Genomic DNA, 19,730 nt, shown 5'->3' on the forward strand with positions numbered 1-19,730 from the left:
ATGAGAGGCAGACATCGCTCCCTTTTACCATCATGTTTCTTTTAAAATGTGAAGGTGAAAATGTCTGGCATGTTAACAGGCCCTAAACCATCCCATTTTGGATACTGCTGATTCAGCAGTACTGCTATCTACCCCTTTTTTGTTAAAGCTAGAGGCATCACACGATGCAGATTTTATGCTCCCAGTTTGCTGGGCTCATGCACTGAAAATCTGGAAGAATCGTGATCCTTGAATAGGGATTCCAATAAACACAGGATTGAGAAAGTACCACAACTTTCCAATCAAAGAAATTTTGGAAAATGTTAATGCCACTACCTTTTGGCCCAAGCATTCCAAATATTTTTGTTGTGATATCAATTCCCATAGAGGATGAGAGTGAGAAACCGTCTCCAATTCCGAGCAAGCAATGCCAGCAAACCTTGATTTAAGAAGTGTATTACCAGATGCTTGTCCAAAAGAACAGCTTTCTTACTATGGTAAGGCAGCAATTCTACGAAGAACCAAGTTTTTTACAGCACACCAAATTTCTCCACCATCAAGCGATCCTAGCAAGGTATTCTGTAATGGTAACAGTGGCCGTGGTGGCCATAACAGCCACCAACATTACCTTTACAATATGGGTCGGCTGCAACGGCAGTTACAATCTTCTTCTTTTTATTGAGAAAAAAGAAACCCGAAAAGCCTATATCTACCCTGTAACACTGGGGAAAAAAATATATCTGAAAAACATGTATTTTCCCTGAAGTAGACCATTATGAGGCTGTTGCGGCCTTTACAGAGGGCGTAATGGGGCGCTAACAGTGGTTATGAGTCTTTTTTATCCACAATGGCTGCTACCGCCATTACTACCCCGTAATGTGTAACAGACTAACAGTTGCCACTGTTACCTTTATGTAATGGCAGTCCTTTAACGGCCTTTAAGGCACACCATGGATCCAATGGTCGAAATTCAATAGGGGATCGATCAACCAACTGGGGAGACTTTTCATTTATCTTGCATCCGCCATGAGGAGCGTAGCTTTCTTCTGCCTGCATCCTAACAGAAATCACAACGTCAGGAAAAAACAGCCCAAGTCACGCACTGATTGATCCCCCTATGCAAGGGGGCACCACAACAAGGCCAGCGGCAGCAATTTTGGGGCCACCACAGAGAAGCCAGTGGGAGTAATTTTGATCAACCTTGCTAAGATGGGCGGATGGAACAGCACACACTTGAGGTGAACTTCCCCTTCCCAAATGAGCAAAATGCGCATAGCATTCACCATGCATGTATCACAACATTCATTATCAGGCCCCCAAAATTTTCCATATGACCACATTCATATCTATACAAAGCTACTTAAAGACCTTCACTTCAGATTAGTATCCAGAGAGAGAGAGAGAGAGAAGCAAGAAATATTTATATATATAATATATAACGACTGGCCCATCAAAGGACAGGAGCAAAAACCAACAATAAAGTTGGAGAAACTGTAGAGAAAAACTTTGAAGGAAAAACAGAGAGAGAGAGAGAGAGGACAGGCAAACTCCAGTGATGAGGCAGCTTGACACACGGGATGAATGGTAGTTCTTTTATTCTCCTCTTTACCCGAAAATGTTATGGTGCTCCGCTTCCCCATCGATAAGCATCACTGAACTGTGATGGTGAACCATGTACCACTGCCCGTTGTGAAACTCAAAGACGTTAGTCACGTGGAACGGCCCGGATTCCACATCAACAAAGGCTTTAAGGGTTACCCACGCCATGTCAGAAAGCACACGAACCCGCACATCTCGAATCTGAAAGGCAATTCCTTGTCCCCAGCTAAATGCAAGTTCCCAACTGTCCATAACGGCATTGTACCTGTAGAAAATAATCACTCTGTTGAGTCATTGACGGTTCATAGTGCATTACATCCGTGGAACTTGTATTGTTCAAAAAAAAAAAAAAAACATGTAGAACTTAAAGCAAACTGAATTTTGAGGCAAGTTGCAGTGGCCCAGGAGATCTACACAAATGACATGAATAGCTTTTTACATTCCCAATGGGTGATGGCATACCCATTCAATTAGCTTCAGATGATGGTGGGACACCTGTTTATTATTTTATATGTAGTTCCAGATATGTGGCTTCAGAGAGGTGAAGTTGAAAGATAGACTTTCAGGGAGTATTACTTCGATAAGATTAGAAATTGGAGCACATAGCATTTTATATTCAGAGAATATAACGCAATCGGAGGATTGCACTCAGAAATGTTGCCGAGTGAAAAGCTCCAAAGCTTGTAAGCAGTTCAGAATTTCAAAGTGTCAACTTGGAATTCACCGCTTGATTTCTTCTCCTGTTATCCAACCAACTATTAGAAATTTACTCGATGAACTATGTAACAAGGATATGGCATCTGTTTGAAAGATGGCTCAAAAGCCCAGAAACTCAAGTATATGTCTAGCTAAGTCAGGTCAACTTGAAGATTTGACTCGTGACTCTTCAGAGAGAGAGAGAGAGAGAAGGGGGGGGGGGGGGGGGGGAGCTGTTCAGCAGGCATGTGGGGTTGGTTTAAGTCACCATGAATCGTTTGGAGCCAAGGAGTGAAAAAAAAAAAAACGCATGACAAGTCTTCTTGATTAGGACTGAATCACATTCTCATGTGAATTTCCTAGTGAGTCGGCTTCAAATCTTGTTGAGTTGACTCAGCTGAATTTCAAGTTCATATTCTAGAACAATGATTTGAAATTGTGCCATGTCAAGTTGTCAACAGGCATCAACGAGCTTGACACTCTTGGATAGGGCAAAAAACAAGTTTTAGATGTAAATGACTTCTACTAAAACGATTTTTAAAAAAACATTTTAGAATGCATAATTGATTTATTGGTTTATCATTTTTTTTCCAGAAAATTGCAAGATGATATGCATGCATAAATATGTTTGCCATGCCTGCACTCGCATAGACTTCTGCCCATCTACACAAAAGCCAGAGTGCCAATGTGGCACACGTGTGCGAGATGTGAGCTTCTCATCAGGTGGACCACACTGTTTTCTGGCCTAAAATTCAGGCGGTTCCACTCCTACAATAAGGCAAAATGTATAAAATAAATGGATGGCTAGAAGCAAGCTGTTTTCCATTCATATGCTCCATAAAAAGTGGCCCACCTGATGTAAAGTGCATACCTCACACGTGTGCTTGAGGGTAGATTGGCAGGGCTCTACAACCGTGCAGGGCTCAACAAACCCCCAAAATGTGGTATTTTATAATTCTAAAAACTTGTACACAGCAAATCTGACATAAACGCCATCATGCCTCACATTCCATATCCAGGTATACGACCAGGTTGCATATATCGGAGTTTAAAAGCTATGCCTTGAGAATTCAAATAGGTTTTGGATCCACCCTCTTGCGCAAGTTTGAGATGTTCCTTTTACCTATATATCATGATGTACATCCAATTCTTTCCAAATCAGCCTGGAAGAAGTTCTTGACTAAGGTGCCGATTTGTCCTCATAGGAACCCTACAAAGTGGAAGTTATAGCCATAAGGCAAGTCTTGACTTGTACTTGCATTTCATTATTTACCACCTATGCACTGTAATTCATTGACATGTACACTTCTGGGCTTCATAGCAGGTTGGCTAGTGTCACAATTTCATCTTCCCTATGAGCCCAGACGCATTCTTCTCTCCCCTACTCTAGAAACAGTTCCTAACTGACAACTAATCAAAACCAAGATTGTGCTTGGTTGAAGTGAACTTACAACACAAGAAATCTTTGCAAAATCTACCTCTACCATCTCTGCCAACCATTAACTAAAGAATACATTTCCTGAAATCTACCATCTCTGCCAACCATTGACATGTACACTTCTGGGCTTCATAGCAGGTTGGCTGGTGTCACAATTTCATCTTCCGTAGCCCAGACGCATTCTTCTCTCCCCTACTCTGGAAACAGTTCCTGACTGACAACTAATCAAAACCAAGATGGTGCTTGGTTGAAGCGAACTTACGACACAAGAAATCTTCGCAAAATCTACCTCTACCATCTCTGCCAACCATTAACTAAAGAATACAATTCCTGAAATTCCCCCCCGCCCCGCCCCAAACAAAGAAGCATGCCATGCCCACCACCATCACAGAATCACTTTTAAGTAGCCCGCCAAATTTGTGAACTGCTTACCATAACCCATACACTCCATAGGAATAAACAGCACAAATTATCCAAATGATAGGAGCTCCATCAGACTCTTAATCCCTGCCTACTGTTCTTCGTCCCACCACTCAGCTTATGAAATGGCAAGGAAAAAGTTAGGACAGCCAAGTGCCTGATGCAACAACACAATTTTGACTTTTTAGACTCTCAAATAATGCTATCAATTACTTTCCTCACAACTGTGACAACCTCTTAAGACTGTCAGTCCATCTCTGACAAACTTTTACAACTGTAGTCCATCTGTGCTTGGTCATGAGAGCACCAAGGCCAAGGCTGCTATCATGTATTTGTTTAATGGGTCCAAACAGGAAGATTAGCCCACATCAGTTTTTAACTAACCGCATAGATTAACAGGTACGTCAGATTTTGGAGTACCACCTAATCCATGCATAAACTCAGAACTTCAACAATATGAGGCTAGCCTGAAAACATTTTCAGAATGCAAGCAAACTCGCAGCAGATTTGAGGGTTAATTGAATAAATAAAATGGAACAACTTAATACCCACAAATGGTTTAATACCCACGAATGGACCTTCACTTATGGCTTTCTGGGCCTTCCTGAGAGGAAGTAGGCTACACAAAATATTGAAACAAATTCCCGACTCTTATAGCTCATAATGAAACCAAATCAGTGAAGTCGTCTTTTTTACTTTCATGTCAGAGGACGGAGGATGGAGAAGCGATTCCAACTGCTCAACTCCACAACCATTCAAGCCATCCCGGGTCATATCCTTTTCTTGGTTGGTCAGAAAGGATAAAGTGCTCACAATTAACCATTTGAGGAGAGACGTTTATTGTAACTGTATGAATTCTCTGACTTTGCAGTTACAAAATGGTGGATGATGTGTTCGTGCATTGTGATTTCATAGTAGTATGGCAGAGGTTCTTTTAACTCTTTTGGTATGACCTGGGCGATGCAGCATTCAGCCAGGGACTTCGTTCAGGCTTTAGTATGTTGGCGGTGTGGGTAAGAGATGTAAACTATGTGGTGTCCCAAAATGCTGGCTGGATTGCGGTCAATTTGGAAGGAAAACAACAATAGGAAATTTTGTGACAAGGAAGAACCAACCTGCAACACCTTTCAAAGTGCTCTATGTCTATGGAGAGTGGTGAGTGGGGTACATAGAATAATCAGCTTGTGGCACCTTTCAAAATGCTTTAGGGAGAGTGGTCAGTTGGTTACAAAAAGAATCAGCTCACAACACCTTTCAAAATGCCCAAGGGAGAGTGGTCATTAGGGTAGAGGCATCCAAAGGATTTGTGGGGTGTAATTGAGCTCAAATCTAAGAATGTCAGCCTGGAGAGGCTTTCTTTATAATGGGAGATATGATTCCTCATCACCATTCCATATGAGCTTTTCTTGTTTCAGACCTTTTTATTATTAATAAAATTATATCCGCATTCCAAGGCAACAAAAACAAATGATGCAGTGAAGCCCAACTGAAGGTATTTTCATATCTTTTTAATTATCCTAATCTGAAGTTTCAACAATTCAATTACAAGAACTCATGGCAACACAAGAATGCAGAATGTAACTTTAGGGCAGTCACTAGTTAATGGTCTGTTTGGTAGGAGGATGAAAACTATACTGTGGTGGGAACATCAGCTATTTCGTTTTTTTGAAAGATGACAATATTTATTAAGACAGACAAACGGAAAAATAATACAAATGCAGACAAAAGCCAACCAACGGCAACAGCAAGATCAGGACACTGGCTCCCTAACGAACATTTTAGCCTGATACAAAACTCCCAAAAAAGAACCACTCAATTGGTGGAAGCAACAGTTGTTCCTCTCGCCAGAGGGCGGCCAACAAAGCCACCTTCCATCTCAATCTTCTTTTTCTCCTGGAGCGGCCCTCATGCCAAGATCAAAACAGCATCTCTATAGAGTTTGGCATCACCCAGGAAACACTGAAGAAAGACAGAATACCGGACCAAACATCCCTTGCAAAGGAGCAGTGGATAAATAGGTGGGCCATAGATTCCGCATCATTTTTACAAAAGATGCAGATACGCGGCAGCACATGGCCCAGATTATCAATGGTGAGGATTCTGTTTCTCCCAACATGTTATGTGAAGGTTGAAACCCTAGTGGGAGGCCCATAAGACCAGATTGGGCCAGTGAAAGTAGCTGACTGTAGATCTCTCGCCTTGAGAGAGCAGAGAATAGAGGGACCGGACAAAGAAAGATCCCAATTTGTCCTTCAACCAGGTCATTGAGTCTGTCAATCTGGGAGAAAGCTGAATCCCCTGCAACTGGAAGAGCAACTGAACCAGGTAATCAAATTTGACACCATTGAGGTTGCGCCCATGGTATTCCAAATCGGTTACGTAACGGCTGTTACGTAATGGTAACGGTCATAACCGTTACACGTTACGGGGTCCAAACGGCCGTAATGGCCGTTACAGAAAAACGCGCCGTAACGGCCCCGTAACGGTCCGGTAAGAACATTTTTAAAAAATTAAAAATGGCCGTAATGGCCGATAGGGGGCTGTAACGGCCGTTACGGCCCGTATCATAACAGTAACGGTGGTGGCAGTTACAGCCACCGTTACCGTTACGGAACACCTTGGTTGCGCCTAGAAGGGGGAAGCCACGCACCTCCTTCGATTTGACCTGAGAAGCAGTGGGTGACAGAAATCTCCCTATCTGGGTACAACCTGGCCAGATTTGGGAAAGCCGAATGGAGGGAGGAATCACCTATCCAAGTGTATTCCCAAAATATCCACAAACTGCTGCCAACGGAGAATCCTGCATGCACGAACACCTGGGGAGCCAAGCGAGCAACGGCCTTCCAAATAGAAGATGCACGATAGAAGGAGGAAACTTTGATCTACCAACCTCTGAGGGATGTACCATATTCACCGGCGATGATGAGTCTCCAAAGGCTGTCTTCCAACCCCAAACCTCCATACCCATTTCCCCAATATGGTTGAATTAATGTCTTCAAGATTTTTGTTACCCGTAGCTCACCAAAAAAAAAAAAAAAAAGAAGGGACAATGAAAGAGAGACATAAAGCAGTTTTTTTTCTATCTTTTTAGGTTTGAAAAGTGTAAATTTGCCTCCAAAAAGTTTCCACTATATGCAAAAATTTTAATATTAAGGTTTCCCTGCTAAAAGACAAAATAAATAAAGAAAAATGTTCAAGGATTGCACCTCAAGATTAGATGTTCCCACGAAAATATTTTCCATATCCTACTACCAAACAGATCATAACACCATCACCAATATATTCAGTGTAGAAAGAATTGTTAGAAATATAGCTTTAATGTCAAAACCAAGACATACCCTGTAAAAAGCTCTCCAGAACCATGGACGCACTTCACATAATCTGCATGGAGCCAAAGACGACCCATTGCTGAGAGTGACCTTTCATTGATGATGTTATAGAATATTGCATTAATATTCACAACAGCCTTTGTAGCTGCATAGTAAGACTTCCATCCATTAAGTGGAGTCACACTATCCTGTTCCACCGTGAAGTCCTGAAGAGAACAATTTAAAACACTGACGGTAAATTTCATCAACACCTACAACGTTCAAATTCTGCAAATGTGGGTTCTTGCCCACTTATAGATTCACACATCATTATTTTGGAATAATATGACTTTTGAATGTAAATCTACAAATGCATATCATGGTAGAACATGTAATTGTCCAAAACAAAAGGTACAGTATTTCGTAAAACTAGTCAGTAACTTATCAATAGGACATAAATAAAGGAAATTAGTTCTTCGCTACCAAAACAAAATGTAAAGGGGAGTTATTTGATACTCCGGCAAATTACGATGACTCATAGGCACGCATTCAAAAATTGTACACGTGGCACGCACATAACTCAGTGTCCGTAATGGGGAAATGAACACAGACAGTTCATAAGCATGCATTAGCATACATGCACTGTTTTAAATATCTTTAGCATCAGCGATATATATCAGTTATCACATTGTGAGGAAACAAAAACCCACTGGATTCCACATTTTACAGAATCGACAATATTATCATTGATATTTATATATCGCAATGTATCAACATGCCTTAGGTTATAGAGTTACAGTTTCGACCGAAGTTTGCGATAGCAATATTCGTGTATTTCACAGAAATTAGAGAGAGAGAGAGAGAGAGAGAGAGAGAGAGAGAGAGAGAGAGTTTTGCCCAATATTTTAAAGGATTCCCTTTGTAGCTGTGTTTGAACAACTCCACTTGAATTGTTTTTATGATGATGGCACCAACTCCTCAAACCCTTGACTTAGAGGTTAAGAAACCATTACACGCACCAGACTGGCAAATGAGAGGAATGGCACTACACTTGAGTTGTTTCACATCAAAATACGGATTTGGTGCAGAAATTGCAATCAGAGAGGGATTTTTGGCTGGAACCCCAAAGGTGAGAGAAAATAAAATAAAATTTGTTTTCTTTCAATAGATTAGCAACGAAATATTTTGAAATACATGTCGACGCCTGATTTTGATGCATTAAAATGGAATTCAAGCACGAAATGTGGATATCCAAGATGAATAACAGAAGGAATTGGGACATCCAAATTTCTTCCGCTGTTACCCTTCAGCATTGTTAAGGGTAGAAAAAAATTAGGTTGATGAGCCTAGGCCGATCTACAGATTGGTTAGCTAGAGTCTACCATTTTAAGAAAAATAATTTTTTAATAATTAAAATTTTTTATTTTTTAAATATTATAATAGAGGTATGCAGTGGATATTATAATAGAGGTATGCAGTGGATGACACTTTGCTATAGTTTGCTATAGTTTATACTCTATTTAGCAATAGACTAAGAGTTATTTATAGTTTAAATACAGCAACACACACACAGAGAGACTATTGAGTTACTAAGGTTGGCCAACTCAGCGAGTTGACTTGGGACTCGCCCGAATCAATCTGCAACCACTCTAATCTAAAACTCTTAATATTTAAAATGTTTCTCCTAAAATAGACACTTCCCCATTCCTAGCACTTTTTATCCCTTCAACTTTTAACAATTTGTAGCTCCACAAAGCAAGGATGCACAGTAAACAAATTTCTGGATTAATGGGCCTGGAGGGAAGGGGATGCCATATTCAGGTGCAATCTCAAATAGGCTGAGATAGCAGAGCAGTCAAGCATGCTGACTTTGCTCGAAAGAGTTTATTTCCATCAGGTCGTCAAGGACAGGAGATTTGAAGCCTACACTCAGAAAGTATGTTCACATCCAATACATTTTTGAGGCGTCCTTAAGTTGGCTACACTTCAAGGCCAAATGTATGGATGCTGGACGGGGAGGCTCCGCTGAAAGTTGAAGCCTTTTGCTGGATGGCTTGCTTAATAACATTTTAACCTTAAACAATTTGGTAAGGAGGAGCTTTGCTTTACCAAACAGATGCTTCGGGTGTTGCAAGGAGGAAGAAGACACTGACCGCTTGCTGATTCATTGTCCATTTTCTAGCAACAATTGGTATTCCATCTTAAGAGATTTGAAACATGTCAGGCTTTGCCGAGATCAGTTAATCAGTTGCTGCTGGTTGGAGGATGAGTGCTTGGGGTCAGTCAGAGATGATCCTGTGGCCTGTCTCAAAATCAGTGGTGTGGATCTTTGACTGGAAAGGAACGAGTGAATATATAAGGGACAGAGGTCTTCAGTGTTGACCCTCTCAAAGAGAATAATGGAATATGTGGGAGATGCAGCAAGACTTTCATTAGTTCTCCTCTACATTGCCTATGATCCAACTGGGAGAATTTGCTGTTGGGGATGTGGAGTTCACTGAACCCTTTCAGTTGCTGGCAGCCCCTTCGATCAGTTACGCGGAACTTAATTTCAACAGTTGCTCACTCAGCAACTTGGGACCACCGGGTATTTGAGATCATATAGGCGCAATATTGGCTTGGTGGGGATCAAGCGCTCCAACTACGCCGTAGCGGTTTCGCACTTCATTGTTTAAGGTGACTCCCGCATGGTGCTGACTTGGGTGAGGAGAGGGTGCTAGTGATGGGAGATTGCAAACCTGCTTGAGGAGCATCTCCCAGCTAATGCCATAGCGGATCGGCGGAGCAGTTGGCTACTAGGAAGGATCCGCCTAAACGTAGGCACCTCTAAGCAAAGGACAAGAATCACACTCAAAGTAGAAACAATAACTGGAATTTTTATTCATTTCCAAAATGCTTTGAGACTACTAGTGTGTAAGGCCCTTAAATAGACTCCTTAGACGTACAAATAAGGTATGTTCATAATGTCATTGACAGCCAATAACTCATAACAAAAATGAAAAAGCAATAAAAAGATGTTTAAGGGGTAAGAATGAATTTAAGAAGATTTGGTTGATTGATTATTGTGTAGCTAGTTGATTAATTTTGCATAGCTAGTTACCTAAATATGAGCTTGGGCCTCCTCATTGATAGGCCAGTTGTGGGGCTTGGGCATGGGCTTTATAGATTTAGGCCTGGCCCATGAATCTTGGCCCAGTTTAGCCTACATCAGTCCTCCCTTATGTGAAAGAACTCGACTCTAACGAATTAATGGCTTGATATTGCTCATAGAGGTCAAGATTCAAGTGTCGAAAGTTTGTGGTTGTAATCCATGGAGGCTTGTAGCATCAGAGAGAAGTCGTCCTTGCCAACGGACGAGAAACTTTCAGTAACCACCGTGGCGTGTGGAGATGGTATGGCCGTTGAGAACATTAATTATTGCATCTGTAGGTGGCAAAACAAGTCAAAAGTACTATAGCTTGTTCTTTGATACCATCATCAATATGGTACTCACGATAGATGAAAAGATCTTCCACGTTAAAAATTATGACTGATAAGTTGCAAGACATAAGCATTGGCACTGATCTTCTTTATAATTTTGAATGATCTCGCATTATGAGGATAGAGCTTCTTCGAGGTACCGGGGGATAACCATTTAGGATGAATACGGGTCATAACCATATCACCTTCTGCAAATTCAACAAAACAACGTCTAGCATCTGCATGTTGCTTATAACTTTCATTACCTACAGCGATGTTATGTTGAACTTCATCATACACTTGCTACATATGGCAGATGAAGTCATCAGCTTCTACACTTGGTCTTGACGCTATGGATAGAGGAACCAATTCGACTGGAAAAATGGAAGTATGTCAATTACTGCTTGAAAATGTGACATCCCTATAAGTATGTCGACTGAACTATTATAAGCAAATTCGCCCGTGGGATTACTAGGTCCTATGTATCTATATGGTCATGCACAAGACACCATAGTAACTTTTGCACAAGCTGCAGCTGACCACTTCCATTTGACCATCGCTCTGGTGGTGGTAAGCACTAGAGTACTAAAGTTTTGAAGTTTAGTCTCCGTTGCCATCCAAAGAATGTTCCAAAAAAAACTCACAAACTTGGTATCACGATTTGATACAATTGTCTTCAAAAGTCCATGAAGATGAACAACCTCTCCAAAAAATAATCGAGTAATCTTGAGGGCGGTTGTTGTATTCAAACATGTTATGAAATAAACCATCTTTTGAAAATCAATCAACTAACAAATACTAGATCAACTTTCCGAGCGGTCTTCGGCAAACCCAAGACAAAGTCCATGTTGAGATCTTCCCATGGAGCATATGGGACCAATAGGGGTTTGATACAATCCACTGTTTGTTTGTTTTTTCTTAACCCTTAGAAAGCTAGCAAACTATACATGATTGGCAGATCTCTACGACATTTTATTTCAAAAGTCCATGAAGATGAACAATCTCTCGAAAAAATAATTGAGTAATCTTGTGGGTGATTGTTGTATTCGAATATGTATGAAATGAGCCATCTTTTAAAAATTGATCAACCAACAAATATTGAATCAACTTTTTGAGCGGTCTTTGGAAAATTCATAATGAAGTCCATGCTAACGATCTTTCCACGGAGCATGTGAGATCAATAGAGGTTTGATACAATTCATTATTTTTCTTTTGACCCTTAAAAATCGTGCATAATCGGCAAATCTCTACAACATTTGATTTTAGATGAGGCCAAAAGTATCTATCTACAAAGAGACTAGAGTCTTATCACTACACCCACCAGAGTGTAACACCCTCACAACATACTCGTGGATGGATGTACTGGGTAGGTAAAGTTACGTCCCATGGAACAAGTAGCCATCATGAATGTTGAAATGTGAGTGTCTCGCATGCTCTTCACTAAGAACGCTAGTACAAATCGTCTAAAATCCTTGTCATCAGCATATACTCGCGTCGTATCTCTTCAAATCCCATAACAGTGACAGACATCAATGACAACAAATGTGCACGACGACTCAATGCATCAGCAATTTCATTGTCCATACCAGCCTTGTAATGGATGACAAAGGAGAATCTTGAAGGTAAGCATTCCACTTGACACGGCGAGTGCTCATTTTCTACTAAGAATTCAAATACTTGAGTGCTTCATAATCAGAGTATAGGATGAATTCCATACTAACCAAATAGTGACACCAATGTCATGGAGTCTGTACAATGGCATAAAACTCCAAGTCATAGGCAGAGTACCGCTGCTTCGCATCGAAGAGCTTTTCACTAAAGAAGGCCATTAGATGGCCCTCCTAACTAAGAACCCCACTAATGCCAATGCTAGAAGCGTCGCAGCTCAGCTTAAATACCTTCTCATGGTCCGAAGGCGCAAAAATGGAGCTTCGATCATCTTTTTTATCCTATCAAATGCTCTTGTTGCCGCCCTAGGCCATCAAAACTTTCTTTGTTTCTTGAAATTGGTAATCGAGACATGATGTTGCCGAAGTTTGTACAAAACATTTATAAATGTGGCAAGGCCATGGAAACTACAAACTTCAAAGATAATGGTAGGTGTCGGCCAATCAACAATGGTTGTCACTTAGGCGAGGTCCACCTCTATACCTTTCGATGAGATAATATACCTAAAGAAGACCACGGATGTATTCATGAAGCTGCACTTTTTTAAGTTGGTGTAGAAGCGCTTGTGGCAAAGGATTGCAAAGATAAGACACAAGTGGTTGAGGTGCTCCTTCTTGGACTTATTGTAGATAAAAATGTCATCAAAGTAGACAACAACAAATTTACCAATAAAATGGTATAACGACTGGATCATGACGGGCATGAAAGTGTTGGGCATGTTTGTGAGATCAAATGGCATAACCATCCACTTGTTGAGTCCACCATTCGTCTTAAATGCCGTCTTCCACTCATCACTAGCTCGGATGCGAATCTATTAGTATTCATGGCGAATATCAATCTTGGAGAAGATACTAGCACATGGCATCAAGTCCAACATAACATCAAGTTGAGGAATGGGGAAGCGGTGCTTCACTGTAATTTTATTAATAGCCCGGTCACATACACACATATGCCAACTCCCATCCTTCTTGGGAGTAAGGATAGTTAGGACAACAGATGGGTTAAGGCTCTCTCAGATGTAGTCTTTTTTTTAGCAATTCATCAACTTGACATTTCAACTCGGCGTGCTCAGTTGGACTCATTCGGTATGCTAGTAATTTAAGTAAGGATACTCCAGGAACCAAATTTATGGGACATTGAATATCCCGCAGTATGGCAACTCCTCAAGTAGATCACTAGGGACCAAAATCTTGGAAGTCATGGAGCATGAATTTGACTTCATCAAGAATAGGCCTATATTTATCAGTAACAGGATCCTACACCTATTTTGTGACTCAAGTGAACATTACATCTTGCTCCTTTCTTCATCAAACTTCCACATAGTGAGAACACATGAGTTAGGGAGGGTAGCCGATGTTGAGAATGGAGGCGTAGATAAAGAATGTGACATAGGTTGCAACAGACGAAGGTGGATCCACTAACCTTGCCATATGAAAATATGTGTTAGCTTCATTGTTGCTTAGTGCTTTTTGAATAAAGAGCCCAAATCGATCAAGAAGGACTTGGGTAACGTTCATCAAAATGACGTCACACCAATTGTCGTCCTCATATGTTGATTTATTAGGACACCAAACACCTTCAAGTCACAAGGATGGCAATGTCATCAACCCATGCAGCTTTAGATAGTTTTAGATGCCTTTCAGTTAACAATTTGAGCTTTATCAATTACCTTTTGTTAGATAATATTCATTACACTACCGTCATCGATGATCATGTAACATAACCTACCTTGGTATTTTACCCGCGTACGAAAAGTAGTGGTCCAGCACCGGTCTTTCTCTTCTTCCTCAATGGTGAGTAAGGAGGCAACGTATGATAAGAGTGAGGCCTTCAACCTCAGCTTCAACTGCAGTTTTAGAAAGGGGTCTTCTGATTGTGATACAAGCTCTATATATAATTGTTCCATCTCAATGTGCTCGTCATAATACTCATAGTCATCTGGGTCGTAGGGGTCATCCTCATTACCGCAATAGTGGAGGTTCTTGGCTTGCGGACATACGTTAGAAAAGTATCTTACTTGTCCACAACAATAACGATAAACACCATGTCGTTCTCGCCTGAAGGAAGGATTAGGATTAGGGCGTTGCCCTTTGGTGTCGTGTCCCCACAGCACTGAATGGCTTTGGTATGAATTTTATGACAGAGAACATTATACAGGTTGTGGTTGCCTTACAAGCAGAGTATGCATTTGTGGGCATGGTTGAAAATGGTAGGGAGGTAGCCGATAGCTCTGCAATAGAATCCGGTTAAAATGTGGATACGGACCTTTCCTCACAGAAGGTTCCTCGAACTAGAGAGCCAAAGCGTCGAAGAGTGTGTTGTTCAACTCGACAAGACTTCCGATGAATATTGTCCGTATACGACCATCTCGAGTTGGATCTCTTGGTTTAATCTTACCCAATAGCGATTAGCAGTTACATGGTCTATCTCTGCAAGCTTACAATGGACAGAAAGTTTATTGAACTTCTCAATGTAGTCATTCACCGATAAATTCTATGTTTGAATGCAAGGCGTTCCTAGAGGAGAGTATCCATATTGTCTTAAGGTAAATATTTACTTTCCAGCATCTCTCTCATGTCAGCCCACCTGAGGATAGCAATGCGACCCACGATGAGATTGATGTCATCAACGCTTCACCACCAGATTCATGTTGGGCCCTTCAGCTTGACATTGATAAGGGCCACTTGCTAACATCATCCATGTTATATCATGCAAAATAATCTTCAACCATTGTAATCTAATCGACAAAAGCCTTTGCGTCAAAGCGCCCGTGAAATTTGGAACTTCAACTTGTGTTTTCTTGGTGATATCATCTTTCTTGGGCATCTCTATCAAGGCACCATGGGCTCTCTCTGCAAAGAACCGTTATATGAAGTCATAAACATTCCCGAAGACAAGTGCCATGTTAATTCACCGAAAGTTATGGATGGAACCCTGGTTGCGGATTTGGGTTACCATCAAAATCTATGATCGTAATCTATGATGGAATCAGATGGCTCTCCACGTAGCTGGTCAACATTGGTTTCCAGGCTGGTTGCCCATGTGAATAGTTCAGTGATGTAATTGTCTCATTATTAATAGACAAGCCTCCCTCGATAGATGTAACCACTACAAGTAAACATCGTATCAGGGGGTGACGTCAAGAAAGTAATAGACAAAATATAGAGCGATTTCTAGTTTAGAACAGAAGATTGTTATTGGGCTAAGATTCTAGGTTTTAATGGGTTAGAACAAGGGCTGAATTTGAACTGTTAATGGTTTGGATTTTGGGCTCTTAACGGGCTGGGATAGGTGCTGAATTTGGATTGGAATAGGGCTAGTTTTCAGGGCCTTTAATGGGCTGGATTAGGGGCTAGATTTTGGGCTCATATAGAGCTGATTTTGAGGGCATTTAATAGGCTGGAATGGGGCTGATTTTTTGTGCTTTAATGAGCTAGAATAGGGTTGCTTTTTGGAGTTTTAATAGACTGAAATGGAGATGGTTTTTTTAGCTTTTAATGGCTGGATAGGGCTGATAGGGTTTGAATGGGATGAAATATGGCTAATTAGTTAGGGTTTTAGTGGGCTGGAATAGCAGCTAAATTTCCGATAGTTAGTTATCCAAATAGGAGGCTTGGGACTCCTTATTGCATGGCTAATTATTGCATGGCTAGCTAATTGATTTCGCATAGTTAGTTATCCAAATAGGAGGCTTGGGACTCCTTATTGATGGGCTAGCTATGGGGCTTGGGAAAGGTAATGGGCCTGGGCCATGGGCTCAATTCGACCTACATCATTCAGTTGGTGAAGGATGGGGCTTCAAGTTCAAAGTTTTCCATTTCTATAGGGGGTTGTTTTCCTTACATATGCAGGTTCACAGTTTTAGGCTGTTGAGCTTGTTGTTCCTTTTTTTTAACAAAATTAAGCATTCATTAAAAAAGGAAAAAAAAATAATTATGCCTTCATCTCTCACCTTGTCTTTTAAATCCTCAAGAGTTACTCTTTTCCCCTTTCCCACACATGGCTCCCTCACCTTGTCTTCCAAATCCTTAAAGAGTTATCCTCTTTCCCTTTCCCTCTACTGCTAGGTTACATGATTCTTCAAATCCACCACTGTCAATGACATGTAAACGACCTTTTCCTCTTCCAAGATTTTAAAATCCAACAGCTAATCATGACTTTTAGCAATCAAAGCTTTATCATAAACCAGTAACTTGCCAGCCACCCAGAACAAATTCTGCCACTCCCTTAATAAATCAAGAAATCCAGGAATATCCAATCACATATTTTCAAAACTAAAAGACCATAGAGATTCCTGTCCAGTCTCGAATAAGACACAAATCCAATACTGATTTAGGTAATTCCTCTTTAAAACATTTAACAAAAAAAGGTCCCTAATCAGCATAACTGAGAAAGCTTGTTTGGCAAATAAAGTTTTCGTTCTTCTTCTTTTCAATGAATAGCTTCAATACTTAACAAAAAAGGTCCCCAATAACTATAACTGAGAGAGCTTGTATGCCGAGTAAGGTTTTCATTCTTTTTCTTTTCAAGGGATAGCTTCAAATTTGAGTAAAAGAAAGAGAGCAACTACAAGCCACAGGAGCCACACCTACAAAAATATCAAACCCATAGAAGCACTAACAACGGAAAGGCCAGCCAACCATGCTCCTGATTTATAATAGAAATAAATAAATCATCTATTCCAAATTTCCAATTCATGCTTTTGCTAAACCATGGGCAACTTCATATGCCTCTCAATGAGCATGAGACAATTAGATTGGAAGCAATGTCCTGTAATTCACCCATAATGCCTGCCACTTGCCAAGCCACACAACTGTATGAAACCCAGTTGATCAAGCAGAATTCCCCTCTATAATCAGGTGAGAAAGACCATGCTCCTTAGCAATTGTACTCCTTTACTGTCTTTTACTTTCATGATCTCTGCATGCTGATGAGGAACCAATTGGTTCCAATCATTTGCTTCGAACTTAATGGAATTTTCAGTCCCTTTACCACAAAATTTGCTGATTTCTAACCAACTTGCTCTCTTGCAGAATCTCTCAAACTTCCATTGGAAAAATAAACTGAGAAAATTTCAGCATCAGGAACTTCCATGACTATTTTTTATCGACCAGGCAAAGGTCCCACAATATGGCTCATGTGCAATGTCTAGGCCTATGTCTTCATCAGCAAGAAAGAACATCTCTGTAGCATACTTGCACGCTCTGTTCATACACCATTCCAACACACACTAACACATTTTTTTCCCGTTTTATATCGCAGCTCTGAAACACAATATGCAAGTCATCACCATCATCCAGATCCTATCTAATTGGGGTCAGCTGCACAAATGCTGTTCCGCCAAACCATATCCTTGGTTAGGCCATAGGTCCTCAAGTTTTTTCTTACTACCTCCACGCATGTCCTTTTGGGCCCTCCAACAATGTGAAAGTAATGGATTAAAACCCATGAAAAACTTTTAACCACCAAGACACTTTCTCTTCACACATGCACCACTACGCATGGCAAACATGTAAACCTAGTGCAGTGTGGGATATCTGATCTATGCATAAAGTGCGCCTCACCATGCATGTGAATCAACACAAAACAAAACCACGCTGCTACTCAACATGCAGGGCACCTGTGCATAAAACACAGACGGTTTATGAAAAGCCACAACTGTCTACATTCAACATACATGTGCCACCTGCCTGATGAGCAAACACACCTCATTTTCATGCCAGATCATCTGCATGTTGGGGTCTGCCTTATGCATGCATATGTCCCACACACTGATAGGTTTGCATGCATGCTCCATGTAATCATGGGCAAACAGATCCTATCCATCAAAAACATGATACAGGTGTCCTTCCCATCGAGTCCACGTTAGTGAGTTTGACTGTAAAATCATGGTGAATTTCTGAATTCTGTATACTTTAAAATTGTTTGGTCAGTCACAATAGGGGTTGCAGTTTGTTTCAATCAAGAACTCGAAGAGAAACAGCTTCCAAAAAAAAAAAAACTAAAAATTTTATATATATATAACATGACAAAACAAATAAAAAAAGAATAAGACTGTGGACCTTGTGGTAGAGCGCCTTCCATGCACTGTCGTCATTGGCGGCCCTCCGCATCGACGTGTTGGTCATCGACAGGCGGCAAAGGCTTGGGTAATCCAAGTAACTGAGCGTGTGAGTTGTGATCTCCGGAACCAGTTGCTCCATCATCGAGCCGCCCCCCATTGGCCGCTCAACGGCCATCGTGGCGGGGCCCTTCTCGTACCTCTCCCCTGCGCTCCCGTTCGCGTAAGGAGTGTGGGAATCCACGCCGCAGGAGCAGCTGCACCCGCAGGACTTCTTCGGGCGGCCACCGTGACCCACTGCCGCCTTCTTTGATCGGACGGCCCACAACGCGCACAGGCAACAGAATGCGGTCGCTGCCGCGGCTACGCAGAAAGGAGCGAAAGAGGAATTGAATGGGAAGATGGAGGAATTTTCCATTTATAATGCATCAAGGCCGTGAGGGACATGAAACCCTAGAATAGGGGAGGAGAGGAAGGGCATGACAGGAATTCATGTAAAATATAGGGTTAGAAAAGGAAGACGGGAAGAGAGATTTTTCGGCGTTTTTTTTCTTTTCTTTTTTCTCTTTTTGTTTTTGGTGGGAGCGTTTGGAAAACACGGGACGCTGTGACTTAAGAGTAGTTGCAGTGTGGAGAGAGAAGAAGAAGAGAAGGTTAGCGACTTTTTGGACGGCCAAGGGAAACATAAAACGGAATGGGGATAATTTGGTCATTTAACAATTACTTGTAGAAGTTTATTTTTTTCAAGAGAACGGAATCCTCTGCAACACCCAACTCATGCGGGGTCCACCAGTAGTTTAGGGGCCGGTTTGGGAGCGTGTTTAACAATCCTTTCTTCTTTGTTTTTTTTTTTTTTGGAATGTGTGGCCCACCTGAGTTTTGGATGGCTTCATTTTTAGCCTTGTATCCTCTCATGACCAATTGAGATGATAGACGAAGTAGATTTATATCATCGTTAGTAGGACCCATTATATCTTGAAAAATAATAATAATAATAAAATAAAAATAAAAATTTTATTTCCGCACGCCGTCTAATCCACCTTCTCCATTCGTCCTTTCATTTCGTTAATGGGCACTAAACTTTCTTACGAAACGAAACTAC

General features: G+C 41.1%; 1 protein-coding gene across 1 annotated transcript; it reads right to left on the minus strand.

The window, feature by feature from the left end:
• Positions 1-1,388: 1,388 nt before the first annotated feature.
• Positions 1,389-19,314, minus strand: LOC131241194 (F-box protein SKIP8). Its single transcript, XM_058239913.1, has 3 exons — positions 18,630-19,314; positions 7,471-7,667; positions 1,389-1,843 (listed from the first exon to the last, which is right to left on the minus strand). The coding sequence occupies exons 1-3, from the start codon at positions 19,044-19,046 to the stop codon at positions 1,585-1,587; spliced, it is 873 nt and encodes a 290-aa protein (XP_058095896.1). The 5' UTR covers positions 19,047-19,314; the 3' UTR covers positions 1,389-1,584.
• Between the last annotated feature and the right edge of the window lie 416 nt (positions 19,315-19,730).

Source organism: Magnolia sinica, chromosome 3, assembly GCF_029962835.1.
Source record: "Magnolia sinica isolate HGM2019 chromosome 3, MsV1, whole genome shotgun sequence".
Classification (NCBI taxonomy): domain Eukaryota; kingdom Viridiplantae; phylum Streptophyta; class Magnoliopsida; order Magnoliales; family Magnoliaceae; genus Magnolia; species Magnolia sinica.

Excerpts from the sequence above, each read along its gene's own strand:
- LOC131241194 (XM_058239913.1), bottom strand. The coding sequence starts at position 19,046 with ATGGAAAATTCCTCCATCTTCCCATTCAATTCCTCTTTCGCTCCTTTC. Across the intron at positions 7,668-18,629 it reads GGAAGGCGCTCTACCACAAG|GACTTCACGGTGGAACAGGA; the intron begins GTCCACAGTCTT and ends TGTTCTCTTCAG. Across the intron at positions 1,844-7,470 it reads TCTGGAGAGCTTTTTACAGG|GTACAATGCCGTTATGGACA; the intron begins GTATGTCTTGGT and ends TATTTTCTACAG.